The sequence below is a fragment of the Simochromis diagramma genome, unplaced genomic scaffold, assembly GCF_900408965.1.
Source record: "Simochromis diagramma unplaced genomic scaffold, fSimDia1.1 OVJJ01000361.1, whole genome shotgun sequence".
NCBI classification, from domain to species: domain Eukaryota; kingdom Metazoa; phylum Chordata; class Actinopteri; order Cichliformes; family Cichlidae; genus Simochromis; species Simochromis diagramma.
The window spans coordinates 11,257,393-11,278,765 of NW_024386860.1; the positions used below are offsets into that span (position 1 = coordinate 11,257,393).

The following is a 21,373-nucleotide window of genomic DNA, read 5'->3' on the forward strand; positions in this document are numbered from 1 at the left end:
CTTTTCCGAATCTTCTTCTTTCACATCATCCTCCCAACTCTGCTTTTCATCCTCTGACTACTTCTGTTTTTCTTCCCTTCTTCTGTCATCCGCCACTTCTTTTCCTCCCTTCCTTATTTCTTCTCCTCTTCAGGTATCTGAATGTTTTCCAGCCTCTGCAGTTGGGAGGGGTGAAGGAAATGTCCCCTCACAGACATTACCGCAGTTTCACTGGCTGCATCCGCAACCTGGTGGTCGACAGTCAGGTAATATTACAATATGAGCATGCTGGTTTGTAGAGTTCCTATTGTGGGGACATGAATGTGTGTGTGAAATTTTGGGGGCAAAAAGCCTTAATGTAAATGATTAGATTTTAATAGCCATACTCTGTTTAAAGCCTCTTTAAATGATTGTTTTTAATCCCAGAGATCATTAGGCTTTTTGTGTGTGTGTGTTTTTCTTGGCCCTTAAATGCAGTTTTAATGTCTGCAGGTCTGCACCTGTTTGTGTTTGTTCATGCATGTATTCACTTGCAGTCCTTGGTGGATGGTGATGGTGTTTATCTGTGCGCCTGTGAGTACCACAGGGATGGTGGTTGGACAGATGGTGATCTAGGCTCGGCTCCTCAGCCAAGGCCAGCATAACAACATCACAGTCCAAAATGTAACATAAATGAAAAGAATCTCCCTCGTCCTCATGAAGCTCAGCGTGTTGCTGTGGTTCCTTTACTGCTGCAAACCTCAGTCACTTCTCAAATATCCCAAAATAGTCCCCTGGAAAGATTTCAACCAGCTTTCAGACAAGAAGATGTGGAAGTATGTTACCATCAGCCTGTCACTGTGGCACCTCATTCAAACCGCAATCCCCTGTGTTTTGGGGATGCCTCCTTCAGTCTAATGCTCTGATTTTACAGGAGTAAGATTAACTCTGCCTTCAAATGGTGGATGAGTTACAGTTTTTTGCATTAAAAAATTTTTAAAAAAATTTAGCAAAACACTGCCACATAAAATGATTTATAGTGATAATAATGAGGGATTAAAGGTAATTAAAGGTTTCTTCCAGTGGTCGTGTTTGCACTCTAATAAAGTATCAAATTCTAATTGAAGACTGAAGATTTTGTTTCTACATGCACCAAACAGGGAAGGTAGATATGGCAAATATGGCAAAGTGGTTCCTTTTCTAACCTCATGTATGCAATTTATTGTGAATCTGAAGAGTGCGAGAGGGGTGCTGGACTTCTTTCAGTGGGCAATATCAGTGCTCTTGCACTAAAGGTCAAGCAGGACTCCACACAGTGCAGTGACTGATGATGGGGAGTCTCACAAACTCAGCAAGTGATTCAAAGCAGTCGTTTTGTTTGATTACAACCTCACCGGAGGTGTCAGTTAACCAGGATCTGTTTGTAGTTTACCGTGCGTTTGTAAGCGATGACTGCTTGATGGAGCTGTGCCCTGTGAGCATAGAGGTCATATGTTCTAACCGTGCTATGGGGTTTATTTAATGTTTTCATACATTCAAGATCAATAAATATACATGTACAAGATCCCCAGTTTGTGAGCTCATGCAGTAACCATAGAAGCAGAGACACTGAGCTTGAGAGAAAACCTGCCTATTGTTGCCTTCAGCATGCATCAAAAGTCCTCTGTGAGTAATTAAGGGTTTGGCTACATTTATTCTTTCTAAATATGGTAAGTTGGCATAACCCAGCATGAAGGTATCAGCGTATTTTCCATCCTCTAGCTGTTATTTTGTACCAAGTTCAAATTAAATCAATTTAAACTTATAGACATAAATATTTTTTCTATGCTCATTTCGAGCTACATCTTTTTGTTATTTGGTGCTTGACGAGTTTTGCTCAAATCAGCTCAAATGAATCCTTATTTATCTAATGCTGGGAACTGGTACAGCCCCTCGGTTCATCATCTGTTTGAAAGAAGCCCTTTTGGCTCCTCACGCTTCCTTTAAGCCAGCTTTCTTCTCATTGGTTTACTTCTATAAACAGAAGGTTTGAACATCAGGTGGGTGGAGATTCTGTGCTCATAGCCAGAGCTGTGGGCCTGAGATGACAATATTAATCATCATCAAGAGCCGAGAGCTGGCCTTATCAGACTGCTTGTCAACTATCTGATTATTTTTAGCCTCTGAAATTGGTATGACTTTGTATATGTAAAAAAAAAAAAAGGTCTGTAATTCCTACACAGTTAAAGATATACTTTTTCTTACTCCCCTTGAAATAAAGCTGAAAGCCTGAGTGTTTGGTTTAAAATCCAGTGGGGTTATATACAGATGCAAAATTACAATAGATTGCATCATTGTCCAAAAAATTATGGATCCAACTGTATATGACAGAAGATAAGAAACCCATAATAGCTCCACTTTAAACTAGATTAGCACACTTGAAGCCTCACAGCTTCACAAAGCTCACAGCTCTGCATCAACAACATACATATAAAGCCCAACATTTTTAAATCACGTTTCAAAAATGATCAATTACAGTGTTGATACAATGACTCACTGGCGCCACCATTAGGAAGCAATTGGGGTCTTTTTGTTTTTGTTTGTTATGTAGAAGAAATATTGTGTGAGGAACTGTGGGAGGTTTGCTGAGCACATTCATGCTCCATTGAGGAGGAACCCCTTTAGTTTCACTTTTCAAAGCCAAATTTTTATGACAGTAGAAAGAGGCTTTTAAAACCTTAAAAGAGACCGAAACAGAACCCCCCGCCTTACATGCTTTTCTTTGTTCTGTAATCAAAGCTGGTTTCTTGATTCCCTCAGAAAAATTCAAACCACATTTTTGTAACTCATGCATTAAGGTAGATTGACACAGCACGAAAATGGCTGCCAACCAGAAAGAATGGGCACATTTAGAAATTCAGTGCATGTCAAATTTGGTCTTTGTTCTATTTCAGATATAAAGAAGGAAAACGGTAGAATTTAAAAAAAAAAAAAAAAAAAAAAAAACTTCTCTGATCTATACTTGGCTGTGTGCGCAGCCTGGATCACATGACCAGAGGCAGCACTGGGTTCCTTTGTAAAGCATGTGACGAAAGTTTGCTGGATATAAAAGAAAATTTGTGTAAATATTTTTTTTCAACAAATAATCATCTCCCTCCTTTCTTTTGTTGTCCCTTAGGTGTATGATTTGGCATCTCCCGGTGAGAGCGTGGACAGCACCCCAGGTTGTAAGCTCACAGACGGCGTGTGCGTAACGGCGGCGGGACCCTCATGTGGGATTCACGCAACCTGCCTCGCAGACTGGGGCTCGTTCAGCTGCGAGTGCCACGCTGGATACACGGGGCACAAGTGTGACAGGGGTGAGGGTCAGAGCGTTTCAGTCCATATCAGTGCAGTTTCCTCTTTTAAATCTTTAGTTTTGGGAATACAGAATTAGATCTATGGACCTTGGAAATTTTAGAAACCTTCATAAAGGCTGTGAAGCTTTGGAGCAAAGAAAGCCCGTCAGCCTAAAATAGCACACACAGAGAGTCTGACTCCTTTTCCAGGGCTCTGTGGTCAGCTTAATAATTGTGACATCCACAGCAAGCAGTCAGTGTTGTACCTGTTAGATCTGACTGAGAGCAGTCAGGCCAAACAGTCTGTGAAAAACAATTACCTCCTTATGTGTACATGTTTTGTTTTCAGTCTGTAAAGAAGATTAATAGTTCAAGTTCGTCCTTTTGTGTGAAACAATTTAAACATTTATATGTTCCTCCCCCCTCAGCCATGCCAGAGTTCTCCTTCGATTCGGGCAGTGTGGTGCGCTTTCAGCTCAGAGGAGGCGGCATCTCCCGACGCACAAACATTCAGCTGCTCGTCCGAACCAGAGCCACCTCAGGGACCCTGCTGTCTGTGACGTCCCGGGAGACCAATGAATACATCGTACTGGAGGTCAGTCCACCTGTAGAACAACAATGACTAACCTTTCACATGATAGCTATCCTCAAAAATAAGCCTGCTTATATCACAGTTTAAACAGCATCCACTTATCAAGATAATCTCACTTTTTCTTAAAGAACATTTAACCATTTTATCAAATACTGCACTTTTACTGCACCATTTTTAGATAATGAATGCATTTTCAATGGGTGGCAGTTTTTACTTCCCCACATGACAGATTTTGTTGCGAGAATTTAAATCCCCGAGCAGCAGCTTTTTTCGAAGGTTTATGTTCTTCTCTGTCTCAGATCACAGAGGGTCACATCTCAGTACGTGCCAACCTTGGTGACGGCGCTCACGCTTTGCGGCTTCCCGGCCAGCGGGTGGATGTCGGGCAGTGGGTCCTGGTCAGCCTCAGTCGCTATGACAACATGTTTACCCTGCGGTTAGAGCACGGCGGGGGCTCGAGGGAAGTGCAGGCCCGCCTGGGGAGCCGCAGGGAGATCGTGGTTCATCCATCCAGCCTAATGGTTGGTAATGGACCAGACAAGACTGACTTCCAGGGTGAGAGCTGAATCTAATTTCAGAAAAAAAGTCTTTGTTTATTCAAGTGAGTTCTGAATGGAGTAAAATGACTCTTAAGTGCCTGACAGCCATGGCAACAAGTATTTAAATTCTTGAAATACACTGTGTTTCTCTTCGGATTTATTCTTGCTTTCACAATGTTACCAGAAAACTTGGAATTCAGTTTTTAAATACTTTATAGCTGTGCAGATGCTTAATTCAGCGATAACTCAGAAATGAAGCAATGATTGTGTTTTCCTTAAGTTTTTGTGTTAATTGTTCTTCCAAGATAAAGCATTGCAATTAGTTAGTTTAGCTTTTGAGTTTCACTCATTACATCACAAGCGCATTATTTTTGAATAGTTTATCTTAAAAACCATATATTGGACGCAATGCTAAACAGGAATTTTTGGCAAACAGGTTGTCTGCGTGATGTTCGATTTAATGGTCACGTCCTGCCTCTGGATGGCCAGAGCCGGGACCTGGTGACGGTGCTGGAGAGACGTGGTGTCACCTCAGGGTGCTCTAGCAATGCCTGCAGCAGCCAGCCCTGCCGCAGCCCGCTGCGGTGCGTCGACTTATGGAGGAAACACCAGTGCAAGTAAATGACACACAAACGCAAAGCAGCACACTTATATAGCTTCCACTGGTGGGAAGCTATTAATTCATTCTTTTAGCAGTTTTGTTTCTTAAAAGTTTTTTGTCTTTCCTATGAGGTCACGCATAAAGTTTTCCAAGAATTTATTTCCATTTTAGTGCCACATCTAACTAACGTTGTCATCTGTCCTGCTCTCCATCATGTCCCAGGTGTCCTGGTGGTCAGGTAACCGTGACTGACGACTCAGGTCAGCAGCGTTGCGCGCCGTCGCCCTGTGGACCTTCTTCCTGCCGTAACGGTGGTGTCTGCCAGCCGCTTTCACCCGATAGCTACCGGTGCCGATGTCAGGAGGGTTTCAGGGGTCAACGCTGCGAGCTGGGGCAGGTCAAAGGTCACCTGCTGCCCGCTCTGAGCCCCAGCTCCATCTTGGCCATCAGCATGTGTCTGCTCGTCTTCTTCGGTAAGAGCAAAGAGAGTCATTAACAGAATGAAATTAAGAGAGAGTACGATGAGGTAAACTTTGCTAAAGTTCTTTGGTTTATAGTCATCTGAATGACACATAATTTACTGAACTAAATCAAACCTCACACAATAAACTCTGATGTTGTCATGAATTACACAATATAACTAACAGTACGGGAAATAATTATGTTGTTGTTTTGTTTCCAGGAAAGTATGATGGCATATTAGTAGTTTATATTAAAACTGTGGTTATTTTGAAACTCAGAATTCTAAAGTCTGCAAATTTATCTATAATTGTTTTGTTTCTGTTGTGATTAATGTTTCAATAAATGAGATCAGCATGTGTACAAGTGTTCTTTGTAGACCGCTCTAAGATAGACTGGGGTTTTTTTCTACTTTTGACTCTTGATGAATTCAGGGAGGGTGGGTAACAATCTCTCAAGCCCCTCCCACCTACTTTTCAAACTTTCTATTCATAAGAGGAAGCCAGTAAGAAATAAGAGGCTGAAGTGAGCTGGACAAAGTCTTGTGTGAGGGAGAAAAAGGTTAATGTTCTCTGTCTCAGAAAACAGAGGGTCACATCTCAGCACGTGCCAACCTGGGTGACAGCACTCATGCTTTAAGAGGAGATAAAGATCAAACAATATTAGTTGTTGGAATCCTGGCAGCACAAGAAGATTAAAAGTGGGGAATAAAGAAAATCCAAATTTCCACAAACTGGTTAACTAAAATAAAGATTCAGCAGTAGAAGTTGATAGAACAATTATAAAGGAGAATATCAGCATAACTTAAATTAGAGGCACAGAAGAAGCATGCTCACAAAAAAAAGTGTCTTTAAAGAGGGAAGAATATTCAAAAGAGCGAGGGCCCTGACAGAAAAAGCCAGATCACCTTGGTTATGAGCCGAGATTGTGGTATGACCATCAGAGTCTTGGCTGAGAGATTCAGGTTACGACCAGAGGCTTACGGTAGGAGGAGATGAAATTTGCCAAATGTATGACTCACATCTGACTTCAGTATGAGTCATGTGATGACTCATCTCTGATTGATACTGGCAGCATAATCAACAGAAATTAAACTTATTTAGATAGATGGAAGCTGGCAAAAAAGTGTGTGCATACATCCAGCCCGGTCAGGTCGAATCTCCACTGCAGACCTTTACTGTTTGAAGATCAATAGTTTCTTCTGGGAGCACTAATCATTAAAAATACAAGCTGTGGTGATGCAAAGAGAATTCAGTTAAATAAATGTTACAAAATAACCATTCGCCCCTTAAGCTGTTCATAAGTCAACTTAATCTAACCAGTGAACGGTTGTTTCCCTCAGCTTCACACCTACTGTGTTATGGTTTGTGTTTTTCCATCAGAAGCCTTCATTTCGTCTCGCATGAACAGATTAAATATCTTCTAGGTGATTTTTGAAACACAAATGACCTTGTAGTCTCAATAAAAATGCTGCGTAGAAAGCTGTTAGAATTTGATACTCTTCCCAATGGCTGCCTCATTTATTTTTCACCTGTTTGCCGTAATTATACTAATGTTTCTAAATGAACTTGGTACTGATTTATTGAGGCTAAATGACTCCACAGAGCAGCTTTAATGAGCCACTGCTTCAAATATACAGGAAGGAAACTAATGTCTGTCCCGGTGGTGCAGAAGCACATTTACGAAGAGATGCATATTCATACCATCCTCCTCTGTGCATGTGTGTATGTGTGTGTGCGTGTGTGTGCGCTCAGCGGTGCTGGTGGCAGTGACAGTGTGGAACCAAAAAGGCAGCCGAAATAAGTTCAGGAAGCGAGGAGTTTACCACATCCCTGCTGAGCATGAGAGCTGGGAGGACATCCGAGAAAACATTCTCAACTACAATGAAGAGGGAGGAGGAGAGCAGGACCAGGTACACAGAACCAAACACACACACAATAAATGGATACAATGTTCTGCATTTTACATGACAGTTGATTTTTTTTTAAGAATCAAGGCCTCACCGTCAAAAATGCATTTTAGCATCTCAGGTAATCAAATAATAGTCTACAAACATCCTGTGTTTGAGCCCACAACTAACCAGTGTTTCTTCTTCTACTTTGTAAGTAAGTTTTGAAATTTGGCACGCTGATTGGGAACAGTTATTCAATTCAATTTTATTTATACAGCGCCAAATCACAACAGCAGTCGCCTCAAGGCACTTCATAGATACAGAGAAAAACCCAACAATCATATGACCCTCTATGAGCAAGCACTTTGGCGACAGTGGGAAGGAAAAACTCCCTTTTAACAGGAAGAAACCTCCGGCAGAACCAGGCTCAGGGAGGGGCGGGGCCATCTGCTGCGACCGGTTGGGGCGAGAGAAGAAAAACAGGACAAAGGCATGCTGTGGAAGAGCGACAGAGATTAATAACAGATATGATTCAGTGCAGAGAGGTCTATTAATACATAGTGAGTGAGAAAGGTGACTGGAAAGGAAAAACTCAATGCATCATGGGAATCCCCTGGCAGCCTACGTCTATTGCAGCATAACTAAGGGAGGATTCAGGGTCTCCTGGTCCAGCCCTAACTATATGCTTTAGCAAAAAGGAAAGTTTTAAGCCTAATCTTAAAAGTAGAGATAGTGTCTGTCTCCCAAATCCAAACTGGGAGCTGGTTCCACAGAAGAGGGGCCTGAAAACTGAAGGCTCTCCCTCCCATTCTACTGTTAAATACTCTAGGAACAACAAGTAGGCCTGCAGTGCGAGAGCGAAGTGCTCTAATAGGGTGATATGGTATTACAAGGTCATTAAGATAAGATGGGGCTTGATTATTTAAGACCTTGTATGTGAGGAGCAGGATTTTGAATTCAATTCTGGATTTAACAGGAAGCCAATGAAGGGAAGCCAAAACAGGAGAAATATGCTCTCTCTTTCTAGTCCCTGTCAGGACTCTTGCTGCAGCATTTTGGATTAGCTGAAGGCTTTTCAGTGAGTTTTTTGGACATCCTGATAATAATGAATTGCAGTAGTCCAGCCTGGAAGTAATAAATACATGAACTAGTTTTTCAGCATCACTCTGAGACAGGATATTTCTAATTTTAGAGATGTTGCACAAATGGAAGAAAGCAGTCTTACATATTTGTTTAATATGTGCATTGAAGGACATGTCTTGGTCAAAAATGACTTCACAGTGTTACTGGAGGCCAAGGTAATGCCATCCAGAGTAAGAATCTGGTTAGACACCATATTTCTAAGCTTTTCAGGGCCGAGTACAATAACCTCAGTTTTATCTGAATTAACAAGCAGAAAGTTAGCGGCCATCCAGGTCTTTATGTCTTTAAGACATTCCTGCACTTTAACTAATTGGTGTGTGTTATCTGGCTTCATGGACAGATAGAGCTGGGTGTCATCTGCATAGCAGTGAAAATGTATGCTATGTCTTCTAATGATGCTGCCTAAGGGAAGCATGTATAATGTAAACAAGTTATCTAATTTTTTTTTTAGCATTCAAGGGCCACCAAAGCTGGAACCATTTGTGTAATTAAGTGACCCACCATCAGACCAAGTTAAATTCGAAAAACCCAGTAGACAGTGGTTTCCACCATATTCATGAAAAGTTTGTTGGCAAAGCTGTCAGACACGAAGTCATGTCATGTCTTAGCATCTTTCATGTATTATGACCAGACTTGGTGTATGAACTCGCCTAGCACCCCTTCCTGAAGTTGTAAAACCAAAATGAATTATATTATTTGACCACTAGGGGCACTACAGTAAAAAAAAAATACAATTTTTAAAATTAAGCATCAGATTTAATAGGTACCCATGTATCTTCTTTTTTCCTCCGTCCTTCCAGAACGGTTATGACATCACAGAGCTGAAGCGTCCACTGTGCTCCAGTTTGTCTCAGTCATCCTCCTGCACGACCGCTCCGCTCATCAAATCCTCACCGGGCTCCCAGGAAGAGGTTCATCCATCCAGTTCCTCGTGCAGCTCAGGTGCTCCCTACCTCAGCATCCCACATCACCACCACCATCAGCATGCCGCCAACGCCAACTATACCAGCGATGCAACCTACGCTAATTACACTGCTCATGTAAACAGAGACGTGGAGACAAGCGACGTAGGCAGTTACACTGATGCCCCGCCTGGCTCACGCTCCCACGTGGACTTTAGAAGCTACGTGGCGCGAATCATTTGGGAGGCAGACAATGACAATGAGGCTTTCCCGCCAGACGCCTACCACGTCTGGTGCGTGGAAGGCTCCGGGTCGTCGGCAGGAAGCCTTAGTTCACTGGGGTCCGCAGTTTCCCATAGAAACATCAACACAGGCGACGGTGATCGGGACGACGGGGAAGAGGAGGAAGATGATGGAGGTTTTGTCTATGACAGACTCTCGCGGTGGGGCCCAAAGTTTCAGGCACTCAGTGAGATGTACGACCGACCACAGCTGACCCTCACATACAGGGATGCAATGGCGTACATACAGAGGAGCCACAGCCATGACCCCCTGCCACATCACCATTAGGGGGTGCTACCCAAATACAAGTACACACTCATAGAACATTTGCCACAGTGGAAAGGGACTCAGTGCTGTGATCTTGTCAAATTTGAAAAAAAAAATCAAAACAAGGATGGCTGGTCAGGTATTGTTTTGTATGGCTGGGAATATGTTTAAAATATGTGTTTTAATATTAATTTTCTGATGTTGAAATATATATAAATATACTCACTGTTCTAAAGACATACAAATTTGAATTTGTTTGTCCTGAACAAATCCACCCTTTTTCTTGATTTTCAGCTGTAAACCTTTACAGTGTGTGGTTTCTACAAAGGTCTCTAAGCAAACTGGTCCAAACAAGTGATATTTTCAGTTCTTTTGGCTAATTAAATGTCAGATTATGGTTCATGTCAGAGTTTAGTGAAGCAAGATGAGCTTGCCACATTAATTAAAAATAACGAGGCATAAAGAAGCAATTAAGAACAGAAACACAATGAATGAGGCAGAAGAAGCAAAGCTGGGAGGACTGTGCATTCTTATTAGAGTTGTCTGACAGGGACGAGCCCTCAGCAGCAGCAGTTATTCAAGAGAGTTTTACAAGTAGAAACAGGTGATAAATGACAGATATCATGCATCGTCCAGGTAAACAGGGTAAAAACTCATATATCAACATGAAATTTACCCAGATTATTATTTACATTAAGGATATAATGTTTCAATATGCAAGTGAGGCATTATATCTTAATATGTGCCAATTTGCACAATCTTACAGGAATCTGAATGGATAGATAAAGTCAGATTCTGAATTTGTTGGCACATGAGTCTTTTTAGCACTCCATAAATCAGAAACTTTTATCAACAGCCAGATAAAAAAAATCACCATGTTTTTGGGATGACATGTGCAAAAGCCATCTGTAAATCCTTCAGAACTCCTGACACGTTGGGCCATGCAAGTACAAGAAGGAAAGAAACAAATCAGAGTAACTGACCTAAGAAATATGTTTGCATACTTGTATTTACTCTTACAGTTTTTAACAAACGGTTATCAACATAAATCATGTCTGAGTAAGAGCTTGAAACCTGGACTTTTTGGAAACGTTTCACCTCGTTTCCAAGAGGCTTCTTTCAGTTCAGTTCACTTATTTTTAAGCTCTTAAGACAACATCAAAGTTCTTTACTTAAGTATCATGAACATCTAATAAACTAAATTTTACTTTCACTGATATTGAAGTTATTACCAGCGCATGAAAAAGAATTATTTGTGTTGTAACGTATCATCTTTTAAATATTGACTGGTTTAGTTAAAAAAAAAGAACAGAAAGACATTTGGCTGCGTCAGGCAGATACGCTACAAAGCCAAGGTAACAACAAGAAGGATGCTCAGTCTGCCCCAATGACTGAAAACACTTGTATGGCTTTGGAGAGTTTGATTGGTTACTTAGAATTATCAGTCATGATTGGCTGCCAGCCCTTAAGGACGCTGGTCCAGCCACTGTCTGTAATGCTGTGGTCACTGTGTCATGTGGAGCAAACAGGAAATCTGGGCAGAGAAACTTTAAAGTGAGTAAACCAAACTGAGAAATGTCACCAAAGTCATAAATCGCAGCTGTAAGTGCAGACTTACAGCTGTAATCGCATTATTCTGATGTTTTAACTTTGGAAAAAAATGGAGACAATTCAAGTGAAAGGCAAATTGGCAGGCATTTCCTTCATTCACATTGACCTTCTCGAGTTTTTTGTGTATTCATTTATTTCAGTGAAAGCTCCACCACGGTGTTTCTTCAAAACGCACCACTAAAACAAAAAAGAAAGAGTGTCTTATCTCTAAATTGATTCTCGGTATGTTTGTGGCACAAATGGGATTGAATATTATCACATCTTACCTGATATGAAACAAAAAAATCTCTCTCAGGTGGGGCAGGAACGCAGCAGCTCTGTTCCCCCCGTGTAGATTAATCGCCACAGAAAAGCTGAGACACTTTCAGGGCGCGGGTTCATTATGTGATCTTCGTGTTTCTTCAAAACCGAGGTCACCGGTTCATCTTTGAGCTTAACACAGGAATACATCACTCAGCTTTTATTTATTTTGCTTGTACTTCTTCCTTTTGAAAGCATGTACTCTGTTTATTTAATTATCAGGGCAGTTTGTGGGTTGCTGTTTTTCGTTCCATGGAAAATGCAGACTTTCAAGGTCAAAAGTTTCTCTTTTCTGGAGGAATATAACATCAAATTATGTCAGAAATGTTCAGAATGAGGGGAGCTTTGTATTTAGAGAAATAGTCTGGTAAGAAGGACTTGATGTAGAAATCTAACAAAGACAGCTCCGAGTTCTTCTTTCAGGGAATTTTAAAGTACTATTTGAATCTTTTTATCTTTGGCATGGCAATTTTTTTTTATTTTGACCCTCCTGCGCAGCTCCACACCTGTAAACAAAAACTCAATTTCATACAGAAGCACTACCAAGGTCAAGCTTTTCTTCTACGCTTTTATTTTCCTAAGAAATATCTTTTTTGCTTCTCTACCCTCTGCGTTTCCACAGATTAACCTGACCTCAAAAAAAACCTTCCAGTAACCAGCGTGCATTTCTCTTTGCCGTTCTTGTTGCACTAGCAGGCGAGTCAGTTCTCCATCTTCAAGTAAGACGTAGAAAGTTAACAATTAAAAGCCTTGTGAGTTCTCCAAGTTGCAGCCTAAAGCATCTCCACCGTGTAAAATGAGCTTTGCTAGTATGTTCTCAGATGACATTATTTTTGTAACCCCCATGTAGAAACTCCCCAGAAGCTCCTTTTCACTTGCAGTTGGTCGTGCACTGTTAATGTTTTTGCTTTTTCTAAAAAAAAACAAAAAAACAGGGAGCACCCTGTTAGACCAGTGTTTCCGAAGGCTGAACCGCTGTCAAATATAAACACTGAAACTGTGAATCCATTTGGAAATCAACATGGCAGCCAGAGGTACTGAAACTAAGTCACGCTGAGACATTGCTGTGAGCTGGAAGTGAAAGTTGTGATACATGTGAAGATGGCTTTTAACAAATAGGCAAAAATTACTTACTTTGTTTCTTTCTATGAAAATGCAGGATATTCAGTATATGCAAGTCTTTCTCTTATAAAGTAATCCTACTAAAATACAGTACTGTGCAAAAGTCTTCTTTTCTTTATATTTTGCTTGGAAATTGATAAGCAGTGTTTGAAAGTCAATATTCAATAAGACCACCTTTATTCTTCATTCCAGTTATTCCATATATTCGTTTGACGTTGGCTGCTCTGTCAGAATGATTATTCAGTAATGTTAAAGCTCCGGCTCTAGGAAGGCCAGGCTATGACACCTACTACACTGGCTAAATCGAAAGCCCCAAACAATGACACAGCCTCCACCATGCTTTATCGATGGCTGTAAGATGAATTGTAACTAGAACTGGTTCTTTGCTAAGTTGTCTGTTAGTTGTCTCAATGGAAACAGGTCTGATGGTTTTATGAACACAACACTGCTTCATCCCTCGAGTTTGGTGCCTTTTATGCTTCAATCATTCATATATATATGGCCAAACAAACAAAAAAAGCCTTCCCCTGAAAGTAGTCGGGTACAAGGATTGAACTGAAAATGAATGGAAAAAACAGCCAGTGCCCAAAGAAAAACTCTGGAAGACCTTTGGAAAACTTTGTAGAAGTATTTCTCAGCACCACCATGCTTGGAAGCAAAATATAAAGAAGGTGACTCAAGACATCTGTACTGTGTTGTTTCATTTTTTTTTAACAGTATATAACTTTATTGATGTCACATGGCCACTATTAAACTGCTTACTTGTTAGGAAAAATTAAGAGTGGGGCTCATAAACTTCCAGTTTAAAGTATATGCAGCCTCTAAAAAAAACTAATAAGTAGGTGTGAATGCGGAACAAGCTTCTACCAGTTTCTATTAAAACTTTATACATGTTGTAGCAGAGCCAATGAGCACTGCTCAAAGTGAGTAACACTGATAATTTCTGTTCTTGCAAACCTGACCTAAACTCTCTTAAATCCAGCACTGATTCCCTGTTTTTATTTAGTGGCCACATAATAATCTTCTCATATTCCATATCTGTAAAATGGGCTGTTTGATTTGGAGCACAAGCATTTTGTTCTGTTCCTTTTGAAGCTACCTGATGTTTTTTTGCTGCCATCCTTTGACGGTAAATTTCTTAGATGATTTCCCTGATAAATGAGGACCAGAACAGGAGAGGTTAGACTTCTCTCGTGTGCACAACAGGACACCAGCTTTTCCTTCTTCAACTTTTAAAGCAGCCAAATGTTTATTGGTTCTGGCTGCAGATCAGTGTCGTGTATGATGGTTGTTTTCCAGCCTACCTCTTGGCTAAGTATATTGTCATTACAGCGCCTGATGAATGTAGTTTTTAAATAGAGAGAGTGAGAAAACCTGTGGAGGAAGTCTGAGCAAGTAAAGTACAATCACAGAACTCGGCGTAACTCAATCCTCAGCCAGCAAAAATGGCAACATAGATAAACATTTCCTGATATTTTAAAGGTTTTGCACTTAAGTCATGGTTTTCTTCCAGATACAGTGAGAATTTTTTTTTTTATTCAAAAGCCAGTATATTTGCCTGCTAGGCTCTGAGATTTTTACCGCGTAGACAGATTCTACAGATAAGACATTTTCAATTCAGTGGTTCCCCCCCTTCTTTTGGATAATGAATTTAAAAAATGTTTAAAAAAGCCTTGTAAGAACTGTACTTAAAGCTATGCATCCAAATAGAATAACACAGGTGTCTTTTTATAAACTATTGTGACGCTTCAGATGTTTTGACCTGTATGTGTGCAACATCTGTTGAATTTTGTTTAACACAGATGCGTGAACATTTTTATTGAATTCATATGCATTTATTAGAGTAAAGGTTTAAAGTGTCATTTACCACAGAGCTGTGCTGATCTGTATAATAAGATGTACAAATGAACGTTTTATAGCAACCTAATGTGGAATATTCCTTTTGTATGTGACTTTTAATTAAAAAGAAAAACTTTTCTTCCCAAGAACATGATTTATATGTTGGTGTTTTTGTTCACTCTCTCTCTCTCTCTCTCTCTCTGGTAAGAGAACAAGTTGAAAAATAACTAAATAAAATAAGAAAGCTAGTATAAAGGATAAAAGGACATTTAAAAAAAATCCTTGAAGCTGTCCATGTATCTTTCTGAGAGAGTTGGATAGAGATTCAGCTTTAGAAAGTGGTGGTTTGTTGCATTTACTCTTAAAATTAATCACAGAAAAACATTCATACATTAAAAATCATATACTGTCATTGCTGCACTGGCATGATAGTACTTCAGAAATGGCTCACAATGATTCAAAGATTTGTTTTATGAATCATAGTTACACGTTGCCCAGTATTCCCAGCATTTGTTACTTAGAGTGGGACTCGATGTGTTTTCCTGTAAGAGCTGACCAGACCTTTGTACACACATAGTGGGAGATCGTGTTTTACGTTTTCAATGTATAAAGCTCAAAAACCTAACTGTACACATAGAAAGAGAGATCACAGTAAGTTTCCATTTACACATATGGCGCAATGCTGCCACCACGTGGTAATAGGTAACACTGCATAGGGCTTTTTTTTTTGTGTGATCATCTTTTTTTTATTTATTTTTTATTTTTTATTTTATTGATTTATCTTTTAAAACCAAATCAAAATATTTCTAAAATGCTCATTTTAAAAAGTTGCTCTTTTCAGTTTTCCCTTGCTTTTACCAAGAGCAAGAAGCCTTGAAAGCATAAAAGTAGACCTCGAGGTTTTTTGTTTGATTTTTTTGTTTTTAAATATTCACAAAAGCACCATAATTGACATTTATTTATTATATATAGACTGTTAGCAAAGAGCAGGGATAGGAGAGCCCGAACACTAAAACATTTTGGTTTTGTTCGAGAATGTGTGTAATCACAGGGAATAAAGATGCATTTGTGTCATTTTACAGCATCACTACTCGCTCTGTTAGGTACACCTGCTCAACTGCCCGTTAACACAAACGGCTAATCGGTTAATCACATGGCAGCAACTCAATGCATTTAAGCAAGTAGCCACGATCAAGGCGACCACATGTAGCTATGTTCTGATGGCAACTTCCATGTCACAAAGCTCAGATCATCAAGCTGGTTTCTTGAACATGACAATAAATTCACTGTACTCAAATGGCCTCCAGAGTTACCGCCATCTGGCCGGGGCCTTTCTGTGTGGAGCTTGCATGTTCTCCCGTGTTTGCGTGGGTTATCTCTGGGGACTCCAGCTTCCTTCAAAGACATTCAGTTAGTGGGGTTAGGTTAACTGGTGATGTGATGTGAGTGTTAATGGCTGTCTGTCTGTCTATGTTAGACCTGTTTCAGATTGGTGACCTGTCCAGGGTGTACCCTGCCTCTTGTTGCATTCTAGCTAGGATAGACTTCACCCACCCCACTCCCCGTAACCCTTAATTGGATAAGTGGAAGAAAATGGATGGACCTCAGGAATGTGTTGGAATGGGAGACTTGTATTGTGGACACGCAGCTGATAAATCTCCAGCAACTCTTTGATGCTATCATGTCAGTATAGACCAAAACCTCTGAGGAATGTTTCCAGGACCCCATTGAATCTTTGCATTGAAGAATTTAGGCAAAAGTGGCTCCAACCCAGTACTAGTTACATGTACCTAATAACATGTTTGACTGTATAATGAGAAGTACTTTAAAAGCATGGAAAAAGGAGCAAAACTGAAATGAAATCAGCACAACAATTAAACTAATCGTTTAGGTGGAAAACCTTTCCACCACAAATGATCCTGCAAAATCCAGCTTTCTTTAATGGTAAATGGCCTGTATTTGTATAGTGCTTTACTTAGTCCCTATGGACTCCAAAGCGCTTTACACTACATTCAATCATCCACACACTGGTGATGGCAAGCTACATTATAGCCACAGCCACCCTGGGGCGCACTGACAGAGGTGAGGCTGCCACTGGGCCCTCTGACCACCACCAGTAGGCAACAGGTGAAGTGTCTTGCCCAAGGAAACTTGCACCGACCGAGACTGTCAGAGCTGGAGCTCGAACCGGCAACCTTCCGATTATAAGACGAACTGCCAACTCTTGAGCCACGATCGCCCCAATTTGCATCACCACATCAGATCTGTAGTTTTTCCATTTTCAGAGGTTTTTTTTATCAGTTTGTCAGTTTTCCGAGGGAATTCTCTCAGCTAAGCTTGAATTTTTGTTCACTCCATGATGTAACAGCACTCGGCTTTGGTTCCTTTACAATAACCAAACCACTGGTCTTCCTGCTGAGATGAGACTTCACGATTCTTTATTTTTGTGTTTTAAATGCATGTATTTAAAAATCTTTCAAAACTGTCATAATTTTTAGGGGGAAAAAAGCCTCAGACCCTTCCCCCTCCCTCTAATGCCCCCGTCTGACACACATATAGAGCCGATATTGAGTGACATGAAGCATATGCATTGTTACAAACAATGGAAAGAGGTTATCGTGCTCTGATGCAGCTGCTGCTCTGTGAACCAATGAGAGTGAAGATATTTTAGACATCTTGAGACCTCATGTTTTGTCTGGAGGTGCTCATTGTTTCCTTGTGCAACCATACATTTGGATTTATTATATCTTAAGAATGAATTATCTTTTAATGGGATCTTTTAACTGATCACTTTCAACAAATTGAGAAATAATTGCAAGATTGAGAAAAATAACAAATGTCAGGGTTAGAGAGTAAGTATCTATGTTAGGTATCTATAAGGGCTGTCTCACACACACTGTGTGGTGCAGAAGCATGCATTGCCTTGGACCTCTATAACAAGAGGTTCTCAGTCTGCTTCCTCCTCATCCAACAATTTAAGTCGACATAACGTTACAAAATCCTAAACTTCAGTTTATGATTTGGGAAACACAAGCTTATTTTTGGCTAATCTACAAGTACTTTCCTTTACAGAGAAACACCTCTAATCCATCATGTCAGACGCCTATCTTTATAACTTATCCAGGTATGAATACATTTATATGTTTGGTCTTAATCAATAATTTCCTTAATTTTAGAAAAACAACAAAACTGACCGTGCATTTGTGTTTTTCTCTCATTTCTTTTCTCCTTTGTCAGCCTTTGACTCTTGCCGCTGACGCAACTCCTTAGGATCTTTCTGTCTTTCGGTTAAGTTTAAGTTTGTTTTACCTCAGTATCTGAGAATTTCCTTCTTTTTGAGTGATGGTGGCAATAGAATTGATCATTTTCTCTCATGTTTAAGTTAAGCTGAGCACTGTGTGTGTGTGTTGGGGTCAGTTTGTGTGTGAGGAGGTTAAAACCACGCTTTCCCAGGCCCACACAATGCACTCACTCTAGGGGAGGTGCACACACATGAGGGGCCCCTGTCTGCCACTATAGTCTATGTCTAACACACACATCAGCACAGGGGTTCGTGTGTATTCCAAACACCAGGATCACTAGATTCTAGGATGAAGACAATGAGGTTGTTAGGTTAGATTAGTTTAGGTTTAACATGATGTCCAGTTTAGCTTAAACATCACAGGGGTTTTGGCACAACTTTACCTACTTTCAACATTCAAGTGGGAGAGCAAGGGTTGGAAAAAAAAGCCTAGGGGTCAACTGTAAGAACATGTTTAGGCAACTAAAACCATGGCTGTAGTTCTGACTTCTTTAGGATCGATTAAAGACAGGTAACGTTTCCAAATTAGGTTAATCCACCAAAGGCTCCACAATGACAATTAGCAATAAATCAGGATTATAAAATGGATTTGTGTCAGTTAAACATTTGGTGGCATTTTATATTTTGGTGACCACCTCAAATTCTGGCCGCTGTTCACATGCAGTGAGTGTAGGTTATCAGTCTGCCGTTTACCTCAGCTGTCAGTGTGTGTACACGTGTATTTGCTCTGGAGGAGGCTGTAAAACTTTGAGAAAGGAGTCCGATAGGAGTTGATGAGCCAGTGAAGTTCACTTCTGTCTGATAAAAGCTATAATGAGCAAAATTTTGAGGATATCCTGAGCTTTTCTGTTGGTAAGAATGCTGTTTTTACCGCTGTTAGTGAAACTTTCTTAGATGTGGATCTAATATTGTTGGACATCGTATGAATAAATTACTATATGATGTGAGAATGTAATCAAATTGTTTATCTGACACTTGAGCCTTACATTAGCTGGGATGTTAGCTTATAACCAGCTGTTGCTGCTGTTTAGCCATTTATGCACATCTTGTGTTAGAGCTCTGACTTTGATGCAGGAGATGAGGCCTACGGTGAGGTGGAATAGGATGAGGTAAAAATGAGGGTGGAGATGTAGTAGTAATGCAGGAAGCAGATGACGAGGAGAAAAAGATGACAATATGCACATGCTAATGTAAGTGTTTGATAAAGCTATTTAACTAAAGTAATTAAAAGTTGATTTCCTTTGACTTAATTGTTTATAGCTCTATTTATGAGTAATCACTCAGGAAGTCACAGGTTATACAGGGAGTGCAGAATTATTAGGCAAATGAGTATTTTGTCCACATCATCCTCTTCATGCATGTTGTCTTACTCCAAGCTGTATAGGCTCGAAAGCCTACTACCAATTAAACATTTTAGGTGATGTGCATCTCTGTAATGAGAAGGGGTGTGGTCTAATGACATCAACACCCTATATCAGGTGTGCATAATTATTAGGCAACATCCTTTCCTTTGGCAAAATGGGTCAAAAGAAGGACTTGACGGGCTCAGAAAAGTCAAAAATAGTGAGATATCTTGCAGAGGGATGCAGCAGTCTCAAAATTGCAAAGCTTCTGAAGCGTGATCATCGAACAATCAAGCGTTTCATTCGAAATAGTCAACAGGGTCGCAAGAAGCGTGTGGAAAAACCAAGGCGCAAAATAACTGCCCATGAACTGAGAAAAGTCAAGCGTGCAGCTGCCAAGATGCCACTTGCCACCAGTTTGGCCATATTTCAGAGCTGCAACATCACTGGAGTGCCCAAAAGCACAAGGTGTGCAATACTCAGAGACATGGCCAAGGTAAGAAAGGCTGAAAGACGACCACCACTGAACAAGACACACAAGCTGAAACGTCAAGACTGGGCCAAGAAATATCTCAAGACTGATTTTTCTAAGGTTTTATGGACTGATGAAATGAGAGTGAGTCTTGATGGGCCAGATGGATGGGCCCGTGGCTGGATTGGTAAAGGGCAGAGAGCTCCAGTCCGACTCAGACGCCAGCAAGGTGGAGGTGGAGTACTGGTTTGGGCTGGTATCATCAAAGATGAGCTTGTGGGGCCTGTTCGGGTTGAGGATGGAGTCAAGCTCAACTCCCAGTCCTACTGCCAGTTTCTGGAAGACACCTTCTTCAAGCAGTGGTACAGGAAGAAGTCTGCATCCTTCAAGAAAAACATGATTTTCATGCAGGACAATGCTCCATCACACGCGTCCAAGTACTCCACAGCGTGGCTGGCAAGAAAGGGTATAAAAGAAGAAAAACTAATGACATGGCCACCTTGTTCACCTGATCTGAACCCCATTGAGAACCTGTGGTCCATCATCAAATGTGAGATTTACAAGGAGGGAAAACAGTACACCTCTCTGAACAGTGTCTGGGAGGCTGTGGTTGCTGCTGCACGCAATGTTGATGGTGAACAGATCAAAACACTGACAGAATCCATGGATGGCAGGCTTTTGAGTGTCCTTGCAAAGAAAGGTGGCTATATTGGTCGCTGATTTGTTTTTGTTTTGTTTTTGAATGTCAGAAATGTATATTTGTGAATGTGGAGATGTTATATTGGTTTCACTGGTAAAAATAAATAATTGAAATGGGTATATATTTGTTTTTTGTTAAGTTGCCTAATAATTATGCACAGTATATTAATTGTTGGTGACTTCAACATTCATGTTTGCTGTGAGGACAGTTCGCTAACTAAGGATTTCCTCGCTCTTATTAGCACCCTCAATTTCACCCAGTGGGTAAGTGAACCAACTCACACTAAAGGTCATATACTTGATTTGGTACTATCTTATGGTCTGGATATTTGCATCACGGACATAGAGGACTTTGGGATTTCAGATCACTTTCCGGTTTTGTTTAATACTGTAGCGAGCGATGTGGATTTGAACAGTGATGGTCCTGTGCGGCAATCGCCCACTTCATTGATGCTTTCCTTGACTCTCCCCTCTCTGATGCTAACTGTAATGGGGTTTTATCAGCGGATGAGCTTGCTAACCTCTTTTATACTACATGCGCTGACATCCTTAATTCTGTGGCACCTCTGAGAATTAAACGTGCCAAATCCTCACAACCCTGGCTAAATGATACTACTCGCGCCCTTAGGCGTGAATGTCGTCGTGCTGAAAGAAAATGGAGGAAAGACAAACTCCACGTCTCTCTGGACATCCTCCATAATTGTCTATGTATCAAAAGTCTGTTAAAGCTGCCAA

At 40.6% G+C, this 21,373-nt stretch overlaps 1 protein-coding gene across 1 annotated transcript in view; it reads left to right on the forward strand.

The window, feature by feature from the left end:
- si:dkey-22o22.2 (neural-cadherin) overlaps nt 1–14,992 on the forward strand; it is a 141,735-nt gene extending 126,743 nt beyond the window's left edge. Inside the window, exons 27-34 of the mRNA XM_040030532.1 lie at nt 134–245; nt 3,116–3,296; nt 3,704–3,870; nt 4,167–4,422; nt 4,843–5,023; nt 5,230–5,480; nt 7,221–7,378; nt 9,301–14,992. Of these exons, the coding sequence (XP_039886466.1) occupies nt 134–245; nt 3,116–3,296; nt 3,704–3,870; nt 4,167–4,422; nt 4,843–5,023; nt 5,230–5,480; nt 7,221–7,378; nt 9,301–9,972 (1,978 nt within the window). The 3' untranslated portion in view covers nt 9,973–14,992. The remainder of the gene's footprint in view (nt 1–133; nt 246–3,115; nt 3,297–3,703; nt 3,871–4,166; nt 4,423–4,842; nt 5,024–5,229; nt 5,481–7,220; nt 7,379–9,300) is intronic.
- The last annotated feature ends 6,381 nt before the right edge of the window (nt 14,993–21,373 follow it).